This window comes from Anopheles coluzzii, chromosome 3, assembly GCF_943734685.1.
Source record: "Anopheles coluzzii chromosome 3, AcolN3, whole genome shotgun sequence".
NCBI classification, from domain to species: Eukaryota; Metazoa; Arthropoda; class Insecta; order Diptera; family Culicidae; genus Anopheles; species Anopheles coluzzii.
The window spans coordinates 56,360,084-56,374,865 of record NC_064671.1 but is presented as its reverse complement, the minus strand read 5'-3'; the positions used below and the strand labels follow the sequence as shown (position 1 = coordinate 56,374,865).

General features: G+C 36.1%; 1 protein-coding gene across 4 annotated transcripts in view; it reads right to left on the bottom strand.

Moving 5' to 3' along the window:
- Positions 1-14,782, bottom strand: part of LOC120956139 (pleckstrin homology domain-containing family G member 5) — a 100,577-nt gene that overhangs the window by 28,245 nt on the left and 57,550 nt on the right. Inside the window, exon 3 of one of the 4 annotated variants that reach the window (XM_049609656.1) lies at positions 407-2,248. The exons of the other annotated variants lie outside the window; for them this stretch is intronic. Within the exon in view, the coding sequence (XP_049465613.1) occupies positions 407-1,897 (1,491 nt within the window). The 5' untranslated portion in view covers positions 1,898-2,248. The remainder of the gene's footprint in view (positions 1-406; positions 2,249-14,782) is intronic. 4 annotated transcript variants of the gene reach the window in all.

Genomic DNA, 14,782 nt, shown 5'->3' with positions numbered 1-14,782 from the left:
TCTGACGAAACTCAAGATAAAATCTAAAATTTAGTAAGCGATAGGAGATAATAATCGAAATAGCTAGAATGTTTTCGTGGACACAGCACAGCACAAACTATATTGTTTGCCATACTAGAGTTCTGGTTTTCAAATCACAAAAGCATACAAATCAAGGAATAGAATTTAAGTGAAAGGTATCTTTATAGTTTTACTGCATGGTCATAAAGTCAAGACCAATTTGAATGCAATCGATGCTGAGAGAAAATTCATTCTATATGAAAAGAAATAATACTTTCTTTGTCATTTTGAATAAAACGTTACTTTTTTGTCTTGTGTAATGCGATATTGTTGCAATGACAGATTAAATTAAACAATGATTATGTTGCTGTCTCTTACTCAATAAGTGGATACCAACAGCACTTACCTGTAGCTTTGACGGAGGAGATACAACCAAACATATTTTCATAGTTGTCCTGAGAAAATCATCTCGTTTTTTACGCACACTTTTGTCTATCATCTCCTTTGTCAGCAAGCCACTCTCGTTCCCATCTGTTGGCGTTTTGTTGTGTCCTGATGCTGTTAATGTTGTTGAATCGGGCAGAGTGTTCGACACGACCGTAGGTGTCACGCTACCGAAAGTCATCGAAGGTAACTCCCGGTGTTTATCGCTGGTAATTAACGGTGCAGGAGTTGGAGGCGTTACATAACATGTTCCGGTAACGATCGAAGACATAACTATTGCCTCTGACGATGCGTTACTGCTTGTTGTAGTTGATATTGGATCAATGGACGGATGGTTACTAAACGTAGGACCGGTATTTGCTGGACTAACAGAACCAATAGCATGTATGTGTGATAGTCTCGGTGGAACAGGTGGACCCTGTGGCGAAGAGACAGTATGCGATGGCGAACTATGGGTGGTTTGCTGTAACGGTGAGGTCGATTTGAGCAGCAAAGATCGTGTCCGTTTCGTGCCGGAACTTACAACCGCCGTGATGGCAGACGATGAACTACCACTGGTTACGGATTGTGGATTACCAGTGATGGGCGCGGAAGTTATTGATCGGTCAGTTGGAGAAGTGGCTGGCGGAGAGCTGGAGGACGTCGGTGAGTTCTTTAGGCAACATCCGGAAATGTTATTAAAGTTGAGTATAAAAGGATTATTGCTTCGTTGGTCCACGGTTTTGGAGCATTGGTGAGTAGTCTGATATTGATGGTAGGTGTTGTTGGGTCGAGCAGATAAGGTACCCGCGTTCACTGTGAGCGGATCGACGTTTGAATAATGTGCATAGTGTGATGAGCCATAACTAGCTTTGCGAAACAGTGGTGTTTGATAGTTGGTAACCGGTGAGGCAGGTTGTGTTTGTGGAGACTGTTGCAATTGCAGTGGCTGAGCTTGAGGATGAAATATCTGCTGATGTTGTTCTTGCTGTTGTAATTGTTGTTGCTGTTGTCGCTGTATGAACTGCTGCGTAGTGCTGGATATGCGGCTAAACTGATGATAAATCTGATACTTTGGTGGTGATTGAGCAGCCGTTTGATCAAAGCTTCTGTTTAGGTTTTGCGGCAAAATTAAGCTAAAGCCTGCGGGAGTTGCGGTAGCGAGCGAATTCGAGAAAGTTTCTTGATGCGCTCCATTTTTCGAAGTACTCTGCAGATTCACGTCTTGACTAATTTTAGTAGGGGAGAGTAACGTTGACAGCGATGTCGCTGCACTGGGTGATGTATTTGATATATGCGTAGGAGAAGATGATGCAGACGGTTGCGTATGAAGCGTTTGGGACTGACCGGTTGAATGCACATTCGACTCTGGAAGAATCGAATAGACATCCCGTATAGGCGATATCTGCTCGATACTGTGCACCAGATTTCGTTGTTTGATACTTTCGTTGCTCCGTTGCACGTTCTCATCCATCGTTGGTGGAAAGGTCTTGCTTTGATATGGCCCTTCCCAGTACAAAACACCACACCTGATTAATGTGACGGATACAACGTGGGAAACTGGAAAGGAGTGTGTGGGTGTATTATTCCAACATATTTGCCCAACGTGTCGAATGTTTCGGACTTTTGCGTGTCATCCCAAGAGGAGTTTGAGCCATTTCATTTCACCCCGCTTCAGTTTGCTGCCTTGCAAACGACACTACTTCCTGTGCGAATTTTGGGCCTAACTGTACCCGATTCGATAGCTCACTCGCTTCCGGTGGCTTGCTGTGTGAAATGTATTCATTCCGATAGAGAGGTGTTGTCCTTGGTCACTTGTTTCCAGCTGAAAAGTTTAAACATGATACGTAACTGGCAAACCATTGAAGTAAATCGTATTATAATTGCATGGTCATTTCAGTTTTAGCTTCTTGGTTGGCAAATTGGTTGTTGATGCAGTAAATACTATTTCACCCTCACACTATGTAACAAAACGTCAAATTTGTGATGCTTTGTTGCCAGCCTAGCATAATGAATGTATCTTTTGATCGTTTTGATATAACATATAAACAACATTTTATAATTTGAAATTTAATTACCTATTTTAATATTACATAAAAACTTGAGATTTATGTTTTTTTGCAAAATAAGTAGTCTCTATTAAAAATGCACTGTGCGAGTACATAATTTCAACGTCATTCACAACGTCATTTCTTAGTCCAGTTTAATAACTACAACTGCAATGAATAATCAATATTCAACCGATCGATATCTCTTTTGCAATTACTGGTTTACGAAGGATGAGAATTTGATTAAAACTTCATGGAGCAGTTTTCCTTTAATTAATAGAGACGATAACGTTTGTAAAAAGAAATAGAATGAAAATATATCAACATGACTTGATAACAAAACATGTATTGAGTAAACCATGGCTTGATTATGATGATATATTAAACCAGGTATGCCAAACTGGCGGCCCGCGTCGATAATAAATGCGGCCCGCGTCGATAATAAATGCGGCCCGCGAGAATATTTTGGGAAGTGCTGACAGCACTGCAAACCAAAAATCTGTTATTACTATTAGTCGAAGTGTATTCAATTTTACAGAGAAGAATAATCATGTATCATTGTGTTGCTATATTTTTCTAAATTAACAATTTTGTTCCCATTACATCTAACAAACTTATTCTACACGTACGTACAGAACAACCGAGACCCTTAAGATACATTATATCGAATGCAATCTCATTCGTATTATGTTTCGATTATATTCTGAATATTAGCATAATTTTGTGCAGACTCGATTGCACATTCTATATGGAAAAAAAGATTTGCGTCAACTGTCTACAACCGAAATAGGAATGACAAGATACACACACTTGGAAACTTTACAACAACTAGTGATTGATTGTCAAACCAAAAGTTTCGCTCGTTGCCGTCCGAAGCCTATAGAGCCGTCTAGAGTTACTCGGAACCGTTGGAGTCATCGATTGTCGCACGGAGCGGCTAGTCTGCAGTCAGAAATGGCTCCGGTCGGTCCTACCAATATTAATGCCTCTGACTGCCGAGTAAAGGCTTCAGTCGGCTCCAAATTGCTCCGAACGGATCTGCACGGCTCCGACCTTAGTATGTTACAACTTTGATATCCGATTTTGAGCCCCTTCTGTTTTTTTCATAATCATGCTACCATAAAAATAAGTTATTATCCAATATGTACGACTTATCGAAAGCGTTTGTAGCCAAGTTGAATTTATTTGCATCTCTGATTCTACAAGACGAATTATTGTACTTTGCAACCTCCCCAAAAATCAAAACCAAAATGAAATGATTATGCTTAAGATAAAAGGATTTAGATTAGGGATTAAAATAAACGAAATGCCGAAGTCCTGCAATACATAGCTAATTAATAGGTTAGCTCACACAGTCCTTTCCTTTATTCGCGAATCATTTCCCTTCAAGTGTCAAATAAAATATTTGCCAATCTTTTTGGGTTCACACACCACGAATCTGCGTCGGATAAAATTATCGTAATTTAACAAAATTATTCATAAACAACGGGTTCTTGTTATAAGAAATGAATATACTACCAGAACATTTGGGACTTGAAAATTAGGGAAAACTAATGTTTAAACACGATTTATTACAATTTTTCTCTTGAACTGTCAAAAAGGCAGGCAAATATTTTTGTTATTCATCCAGCGATGGATAGCTCGGATTGCTTCAGGCAGCTAGATTTCCCCTACCTCAGTGAAAAAGTGGGGTTGAGCGATATTTTCTAATAGAACTGCCGTGTGAGAACGGAACAAATGAAAAATATCCTATTTTAATAATAAGGATAAAAGAAATTTCATGTGACTTTAAAAGTATATTAAACATTTTTTTTCAAGTATAAAAGAGCACAATGAAAAATAACATCGCAAATTTTTAAATAAGAAACGATTCCAGATTTGAAGCGAGGAGTGCAAAAAGTCAATTTCTTTAACAATAATGATTTTAAACAGTATTTTATATAAATATTGAGTTATATTTTTTATTCTCAACTATTCTCAACCGCGAATCACTCGCGAAAATCTGCACTTGCGGCCCTCTGATGAAATGAGTTAGACACAGCTGTATAAAACTATAATCAGCCCCAGCTTCTGATTATTGGACATATGAAGAAAAATATCGGTAAAATTTATTGTTTTATTGAAAACTAGCCTACATTATCTCTTACTTTTTACCGGATATCCCCAAAACTATAGTTTTTGATTTTGATGAAGTGCATTCTTCATGATACGTCTTCATTTGGTTTCCAGTTGAGTGTTTTGATATAAGCAGAAGGCATGGGTTGACAACATAACATGCTCGTCCTGGGTACCACAAGTAGGCCAGGCTTTCAGTGACTTACTACTGATTACAGTCCTACGTATGAGGCACGGTCCATTCTAGGCTTGAACCCATGACCGGCATGTCGTACGAGTTGACGACTGTATCACCAGACCGACTCAAACCATATTAAATACGAAATATAAAAACTGAAAATATAAAATTGTTAACACATTTTTTATCAGCTTTATCATAAAAATAACATTCACAGATTGCACTCTTAGGTCGCCCAACGCATAATATAATTTCAACACTGATATGTTTTATGTTTTGCACAGTTTTTTTTGTATATTACGACAAAACTACCTCAGAGTTTGTTGTACAATGTTTGCAGGCGTTCATGGTCGTAGTCTAGTCTCTCGTTTTGTTGTAAATAAAAAAACTACGGTATTTTAAAATAACTAAACAGTAAAATTACGTGAAAAATAGCAGAGCAAATTTTTCAAAGGTATCAGACAATTTACAGTCTGTTTATGTGTCCGTTCCGCGTAAGTCAAATTCATGTTTTTCTAAATAGTAAAAAACTGAAAATTCTGATATTTCTAGCTTTCAAGCGAATTACTTTTTTAAACAAAAAAGCAATTTATACAGCATTAGACAATTGTCGAAGAAAATTGTACTGATTTGACATTTGATCTATCAAATATAGAAAACCGCGTATCTAAGAATTCGAGTTTGTTGAGAACCGCTTAACTTGGAAACATACTGTCAGGTTTGGTGGCTGAATTTAAAAATATAGTGACATTATTATCATACCCTCTAGTAATCTTGTATATGTTTTTTTTTTCATACGTATGCTAGTTGGGCAGTTGTTCATCTTGGAAGTAAATAATAAATATCGCAAACGGATTTATTAGTATTGATTATGAGGACCGTTTTATGGATTCAGTAAGTCTTGAGTGAAGGTGGGGAAATGATGATTGATTGCCAAATACGAACGGAAATATGATGTATTGCATGAGATCGAATATTTGCCGTTTTAATACTCGCTCAAAGAGAAAGATTGATAAACAGCCGTTAAAGGAAGCTACGGTTGCAAAAAAAAAGCAAAAGGTTGGTAGGAAACGATGGTCTGTTATACACACGCGTACTTAGAAAGGTGGGAGAACCCTTGTACCCTATTATTTGTTTTGTTAATGAACAACAGAAAATAAACTGAACGGATAAAGGAAGCATTGGGTAAACGTGACGGAAGGGGTTCTTGTTATGGAATCGGATTACTTGTCGCCTCTTTGTCCCTCGTTAGTAAAGTGAGTCTTGCTTAGGCTGGGTAAGAAAAGAGTGCACATAAATGCATAGATGCAATTGCTCATGCTTTATAGATACGATAACATATTGTTTGTTAGTTCGGTGTATGTATGCAGGATGTATGTATGGTTGAAGAAAACGATGAGGTGCAGGCAATAAAACATTTATAAGCGTCATACATAATGTATTTGGTTTTTCATACGTTGAGAATATAGAAGAACTTTTATCGCATTCTGATTACCATTACAATATATAATCTGCTCGGATGAGGCTAGTTTTAATGCTCACATGCAACATATCGCTCATAAATTTATCTAGTAAAACTGAAAACACAAAGTCCAATTTTGTGAAAATTAAATAGTATAATATTTAAGATCAGAGTATACTTATGATTGAAAAGTTAATAAAGGAACTTAACCATTTTTTTAATTTATATATACAAATAAACATAACCACAAAAAATGCCATTTTTTTCTCGAAATTGAGCATGAAAAAAATCTTGTACAGTTACAGTAAAAAGTTTCCATTTTTAAAAACATGACTTCTGTAGTAAAAAGACGATTTTCTCAATGTAGTTGGCTTTATTGGCCGGTCTCGTAGTGCAGTCGTCAACTCGTACGACTTAACAACTTGCCCATCATGGATTCAAGCCCCAAATGGACCGTGCCCCCATTCGAAGGACTGACTATCCTGCTATGTGTAATCATAGTCAATGAAAGCCACGACAACGGTTGTTGTGCCAAAGAAGAAGAAAAGGTTAGCTTAATTACGTCACACTCACAAAAAGTAAATAATAATTGAGCAATGTGCTGCCGACCTGCTTTCTATTTGGTGGTGGTGTCCTACAGTTTGTTTAGTTTTAATCAAACTGTCTTAATTGGGAGTTTGTAATCAGGGATGTATGTTAACACTTCTGGAGAATGAGTGTTTACCGAAACGCCCATCGAAGGGAAGAGAAATCTAGATTCGAAGGAGCTTGAATCTTGTCGCACCTAAGTTGACAATTAATTCGTCCTCTTTCACAACGGTCTTCCTTTTCCCATCTCAATAAACACCAACTGTCCTTAGTTCCGTATCGGATTCTCCAATGAAAATTGTCATCATTTTGCGAAATGTTCACAGGTTTGCTAAGCTATGAGCTCTATCTTCGTTGGCCTGCGATGTAGTAAAACACGTTACAGTCGTATGGAGATATTCGTACGTAAATATAAAGCTATTATTCCCACTTGACATCATGGGTTAACTAATTCGCTTTTGGGTTTTAAGGCCCTTGCCTTATTCGAGCATAGACAAGCTTGAAGTTAAGGTAAGCGCTCGAACATATCACCATCATCAACACATAGGAAGTATATACAAATAAAACTAATTTGTGGTTGCTGATCAAGTGTATTTGTCTACATCAAACAATGACTGGTTTATTTTGCAAGCTTACAAATTTCATCTCAGAATTCCACCTCAGCTAAATTCATCGATATTATAGAAAGCTTCTGGGCTTTTTATAAAAAAAATACTGAGCATAATTGGATCTCATATTTTATGTAGTTTGTGAAAGATTTCTCACAATCCAGAATATAAAAAGGATGTTAGAAGTAGCATGAGATTGAAATAGAAATAAAGTAGAAGAAAAAAGAGCAAAATCGAGATGCTAAGCCATCCAACAAACTGGTTTAAATATTGATCCATCTTCATCAACGACAGCCTGTGAGTGATAGCCAATTTCCGAAAATCAAATGCAACACGAAGCGATTAATGGTTGGTTCATCGCCATATGGATCATATAGAAAGCATTATTGATTCTATTCTGAAAAATTTAATTCAAGCACAAGAAGATAAGCTATATACGTAGCATACTTTAATTCAAAGCACATTTTGGAGGAAATTATAGCTATATCGAAAAATTTATTGAAGCTAGTTATCCAGTTTATCATTAAATAAATATTCGCTTTATAAAAAATATTAAATAAGTAAACATTTTTGTCACTATTTTTTTAATTTGGTCATTCCAATAACAAAATAGCAAGACAAAACTTTTTTTGTTGAATTTGTGTTTGATTGTTTTGCAATTCTTACAACAACATTACATTACAAAAAAATATGCACTTTTCTATAGTAGTAATAAGATTTGTTTATAGAGATTTTGAGTCTTGCGACTACATTCATCTCTTTACACTTTTCTATACTAATGCTAATGCTTAATGCTACACTATATACATCAAGTAAGTCATGGCAGCAAAAATAAAGAAGAAGAAATAAGTGCTTAATAAAACGACAATTCACAAGGGTCAAGTAGAGTTTAATTAAACCACAGTCAATCTTGCCATGGTACTTCCGCCATTTCCTTCTCAACATGGATGCATGTGGTGCGCGTTAAATTATGAACCACTGAAATGAAGAAATTAATTTGATGCACCACTAACAGACCCAAGCGGATGATCATCAATCCTAACAAGGATCTATTGCGTATCTCTTCGGCGTACAACGTAATTGCCTCAAATGACCTTAGGGTAAACTTTATCTAGGGCGCCGTGTTATTTATCCTGAGAAATCAAGGATCCATTGCTGTTTATGATTTTGAGAAAGTTTTATGTCTTATACAGAGGCTCACTGAATTGATAGGATGGATGGAGTGGCATAGGATTTATTTTACAAGACAACTTGAGTTCTTATAGTTCCAATTATTTCAAAAATTTTGTTAGTTTAGCGAATATCATATTGGCATAGCTGTTTTGATTTGACTTACAGATACATATATAAAAAAGAAAGCTTATGGAAACCAGTACAAAAAGCGCTTAAAATATTAATCGCTTAATTATGACTATTGTTTACGGTATGACACGATTTACTGGTTATAAGATTTATAATAATAATAAAATAATAATTTCAAATGCTGTACGTTTTGCCACGGAAACATGCATCTATCATCAGTTGTTTAATTAAATTAATCCTGGTAATGTAAGATTTCCTTTAACATTTTTAATTGTTCGATGGTCAGAAAGAGAATTTTAAAAACTTTTGGTCTAGCTGGTTGAAATGTTTTCAATAAAAAGTTGAAGGTATCATCAATTTATTGAACCACTTTACATAAACGCAAAGGCGATATATTGTAAATGTTTGAGAAGATTACATCATAAAACCATTGCGATAATTTTCTTTTCCAAATATCACTTGATTCCTGCTTCTGATTTATCTTTTCATTTTCTTATTTACACTAGTTTCTACTTAAATCTTGTTCCAAGTAAATCATGTTACTTTGAATTCCTTCAACAACTTTCAACGTCTAGTTTTTGTTAAGCATTACTACAATAATGTTCAAAGATTCCCGTAAACTCACTCATCAGTGTAAAAAAGGTCTTGTAATGAAAACGAGAGTATTTATATAAAATAGCTGTGCACAAACTTTGTAATAATTTGATGCTTCCATTTACCTGTATGGTGTAATCACCTTTCTCTATTATTGCATTGTAAAAGGCATTTAAATCTTTACAACATCCTGGTAAATCATTGACTCATCAAAATGTACCATTTTGCTCAATTATGTCATTTATAATTTCTAGAAATTGGCTATACAACCGGACGTGATAATATGTACCGGAAAAGCAAAGTTAAAACACCAGACTGTCGAGTAAGCTTCCTGTGAAAATCGAACATAGTTAATTATATCCCACAGGCGAACCGTACAGGTAATGATGGTGTGGTGAATTCGATGCTACGAAGTTGTGGAAAAAACTTTGGCAATTTCGGTACTCGATCAAACGCGATTGCCTACTTCCTGGAGGAACCCTAACCATGAAAAGTAATAAGCGGAAAAAGTTTCTGAGGCACTGAACAAGGTAGCAATAAAATCAGAAGTATTATTTATGCTGTACCAAAAGCCATCATTCTAGCTTTAGTGGCAAGGTGTTATGTAGCTTTGTCGATAGGTATGTCTTCATAAGATTGTGCATCTATTCATACCATTAAAAATATAACTTATGTCTCATGGAATTGGAACATCGAGTAAAATAGTATGTAAAGTATATTTTACTCTATATGTAGTAAAGTATTAAACATATCCATTACCCAGTACCTCATATATATCCAAGTTATTTTTTTGTCCTTGATTTTTATCCACAATCTGCTTGATTGATGCTTGCTGAAAGTGAGTGACATTATTTTGAGAAAAACAATTGTAGTATAAAATCGCTATACGACGATTGTTAAAGAACAACAACGTTATTTCAGGGCGGAACAGGAATATAGCAACAAAAAAGCCAGATCATAGACAATTTTAAGGGCTTGTTATAAAACTTCCATAACCTGGGGCTTTTGAACACTTTGAATGTCAGGCTATTTTTGTTTATGTTTTCGAGCGAGTCAAGCACTTTTTGTTTAATTTTGTTACGGCTATCATATATGAAGTGTAATTGTTAGTGTTAATGTTACACTTTATTTGCTCAAAACGAGTATGTACAAAAAATGTTGTCTTAAATACTAATCCCTAAACTAAACTGGTCGCCTACTGGTGAGTCCGACCCATTACAGTACAGCGGGGAAGAAGGATTGAAGCTATGAACACGCTTTGTGTGTTTGAGCGTCGAGCTTCGAGGGACTGCATACCGAGCAACCGACATCTGTCTCCATAAGGAGTCAATGCAGAGTGTTGTACACCAATAGAGTTCCGTATTGAATGTCAACTTACTAAAAAATGATGACAATAATAAAAAATAATTCCTTTTTGGACTGTTTTCTTGTTGTTGTTTTTTTCATTTAACGTTTTGTTTTCAATCATCAATTCGAGAATACAACGATTTTACGATTTTTTGATTTGAACAAAAAGGTTCGTTAGTAAAATAGAAAAATCGATGATGTAAACAACGTAGAGTAGTTTTTAGTGAATATGTTAATGTAATTAAATGTTCGGTTACATCATATTCTAATTTTTGTTAGAACGTTTAGTGTATACTTCCTGATTTAACAGTGCTGAACTATACGTAAACAAACAACTCTTTTGAACCGCCAAGTCACAATAACTATGTTGCACAGGTAACATTGTGCCCGGTATAAAACGAAAGAAACAATTGAGAATTGTACACCGCTTATGAACTGAGCTCAAAACTACATAAACAACAAAATAATAGGAAAATTTGTGGCGCGACACACACTGCTTACAAGCCGCACTAAACAGTCTTCATTTGAATTGTATCACATTGAAGCAGCCATTGTTGACATCTAATGGAACATTGTGTACAGTATGGATAGATGTCGTGAAAAATATTGACATCGAGTTCAATGAGGTTGCGATCAATGAGAAACGTTATTAATTCAATCGGAAAACCCTGTATATACATCTGAATGCACTCTTAGTCCGAGGAACACATTGAGGCTTCTGAACTTTAATACAACTAACGTCACCTCAGTAAGTAACATATGCAAGACATGCAATGAGTGCTGGTTATTTACCAATGTATCTGGCGCTACAACCGCTTTTCGGTCTTAGTCTGCTTGAGGTGTTAAGAAACTTAGCAGCTAGGGCAGTGTTGTATATGTATATGTATACTAGCTGGCCCGGTAAACCTAGTTTTACACCACATTTTATAAGTTGCCGATTAAGTATTTGAAGTTGCAAATTACTTATCCGGCACTACAACCGCTTTGCTTTGTTTACACTTGCGAGTTTAACATCAGTAACCAAACATGTTTATGTTACAATTATTAAAGCAAGCATATTTGTTCGTTTTGGAACATCAAACAGCAAATAGGACAAAGCGAAATAGCATGTATTTTTTAATTCATTATTCCCAAACTAAAGTACTCCTTCTCTGTTTTGTCATTATGGATATTTGTGACAGCATCGTAAACCGCTAGGCATTTCACAGCGAGTGTAAACCGCACCTTACACCGAGTGTAAACCGCGCTTCACACCGACTGTCAAAGTGCTGTATACAACAACAACAATGATGTCCTTTGTATGGGAGTTAGAAAATTGCTAATAAATTAAGTTTAGTGCAACTTCTGAAAATGATGTGAGTCTTAAAACCTATTCTCATACCACCATAAGGTGTGTGAAAAGTTTCGTTGAAAATGATCCAGCCGTTTCGGAGTTTGCTCGCGACAAACACCGTGACACGAGATTTTTATATATATAGATATTTCGTTACTATATAACTTAAATTTAAGACCCTTATTAGGCTGATTTAGGCTGATCAGTAAATTTGAAATACAAATACATACACAAATAATGGCGGAATTCTCCACGATATCTTGCTACCTCTATTTGTACCTGCCCTACCCCTTCTGTCCTTGCGAACAATCGAAAAAAAATCTTTACAGGTTATGTCGTCCGTATATAACAATGTATACAACTGTATACATATATAAATGTATAAAACATGACTAGCCTAGCGGAAGCTAGCGATACGTAGCATAATAGTGAGATCGCCGTACAGCTCGTACAACTCATCGTTGTAGCAACTTCTTCATAGCCTTTTTAAACATACGGTGTCAAGTACCCTTCTAAGCATCTTCTCCTTGAACGCAACTATGACAGTTTTGTTAAATTTTTACAGAGTCCTTGGCCGTATGTGAGTTCTGGTGCGATAAAGGTGCGATATAGGTTTATGATCGACCGTCGCTACAAGCTCTTTGAGGTGAACTGCTTTTCTACATGTTATAGCATGACCGGATGGCAACCAGCATCCTTACAAGTACAGTGGAGCGCCGATTATCCGGGCTTCTCGGGACTTGAACTCGCCCGGATAAGCGAATAACACGTGTAATGAGTCAAATGATTATTTTACTACCAATTCCTGATTAGGTTTTAGAAAATTTTCTTATTTTCTGATAAAAATAACCCAGTTTTCATTAACTTCATGTTTTTCCAACGAGAATATTTGAAATTTGCCATGAATTATAGTGTTTTTTGTTATGACAATGTGCTCTTATAACCGCTTTTTCGAATATCCTCCATAACGCAATGTCACCTTTGTGTTGAGCTGTCATTTCTCAACAGCACGGATAAACGGAAAGCCGGATAAAAGGTACCCGGATAAACGGCGCTCCACTGTAATTCAGCTTCCATGCTGTTGTTAGTGCCGACCTTTACCTAAGATAGATGAAATTGTGAAAAAACATCAAAAGTGCGTTTTACTACGTCAGTGGTACAGTACAGTCGCTGGTGGTGCTACCATGAAACGTGTTCTTGGTGTCGTTAAACTAGGTTCCGAGGTTCTCTGGCGCCCCGATCCCTTAGTAGGCTTGATGAGTATATCAACAGGATTTGAGTTGACTTATGGTTTCCTAAGTCTTAACTTTCGTGTCTTAGATGGATTTCTTTAGCGCAAAATTAAATAGGAGACAAGCAAGCCTATCTTCTTGACACAGACCTTTGGTGGTAGCATAAACTACTGACGCCAGGACTCCACAGAGCATAACACGGAGCGCAACATAACAACTGACAGCTTCCAAACGCTTCAATAAACGCTTGCGGAAGGAGGTGAAGTGTTTCATAACCTGTCGGTCATCGCAGTAGGTTGGTACCTTTTCTACGAGCAATGAGCGGCCAACTAAGGATATTCAAAACATGTTACCAGCAAAGAAGCGTTTTCTGAAGCGTTTGGCAGCTGTCAGTTGTTATGTTGCGCTCCGTGTTATGCTGTGTGGAGTCCTGGCGTGAGAGTTTTCGATTCACCTACAGCTGGCAAGCGACATTTCATTTCATTTATATTGTTAAATAAATCAATATATTGTTTTGGTGCAGGGATCCAAAAAGACCAGGATAAATTGTTTCACAAAATGCTCAATGAAAATCATATTAAAGATTGTGTTACAAGAGTTTTCAAGTCTCTTTACGATGTGAGCTTCACGAAACATTGCGCACGAGGCTATTGTTAGTGACTTATCTCTTCTCGACCACAATAATTGTTCATGGCACCTTAATCTTTTTCAACACGGCAACCTGGCAATGATTGATGCCATGTTTCTAAAGTAGTTTATAATGTAGTTTTTGACACATTTTGACAACACGTTTTTTTTATTAATTTGACAAGCTTAGGAGCTGTTTTACAGTAATGGATAATTTAAATCATAAATCGTTTTATTGATTAAAATTGACTAATGATATGATTAACGTTTATTTTGCTCTACAGACATTTTGGCAATGTACCCAACATTTTAGAGCAAAATTTATGTCAGGATGAAACTATGCAAAAAGAGTATTTAACAACTTTATTAGAACAATTAACACTCTATAAATAGTTAAGAAATAGAATGATTTTTTACACCTAGGAAACCAACAGGCTTTTCGTGTAAGAATTCATTCATTTCTGACTGAGCAAATACAAGATCCTTAGATCCTAACACTTTTTATTTCTAGTGAAGTAGAAAGGCATTTCCTTAATTTTTTATTCATTCTTTACACTTAAACAAATGCAATTCAGCATAGCTACTGAAGGGCAGTTTATATTATTACTTGAATATAAGATGAATCTCACATTTACGTATATTTCTAATGAACATAAACTTAAAATCTTAAACATACAAGGAGAAGCACGACCTACGAGTAACATACAATGAAAATTTAATAAACAATCAATCGTGAAGTGGTGTTATTAGCCTTCAGTAATCTATTATATGGAAGCAAATGGAGGTAAAATTGATTTTCAAGATCGTAATCGAACGGTTTCAAGATTTTATCGATATGGGAGCTAATGTCATTCACACTCCTTTTAACTTTTTTACTCAAGCAACAAAGCTCTTGACTACATCTCATATGACAGAAATTGTTCCG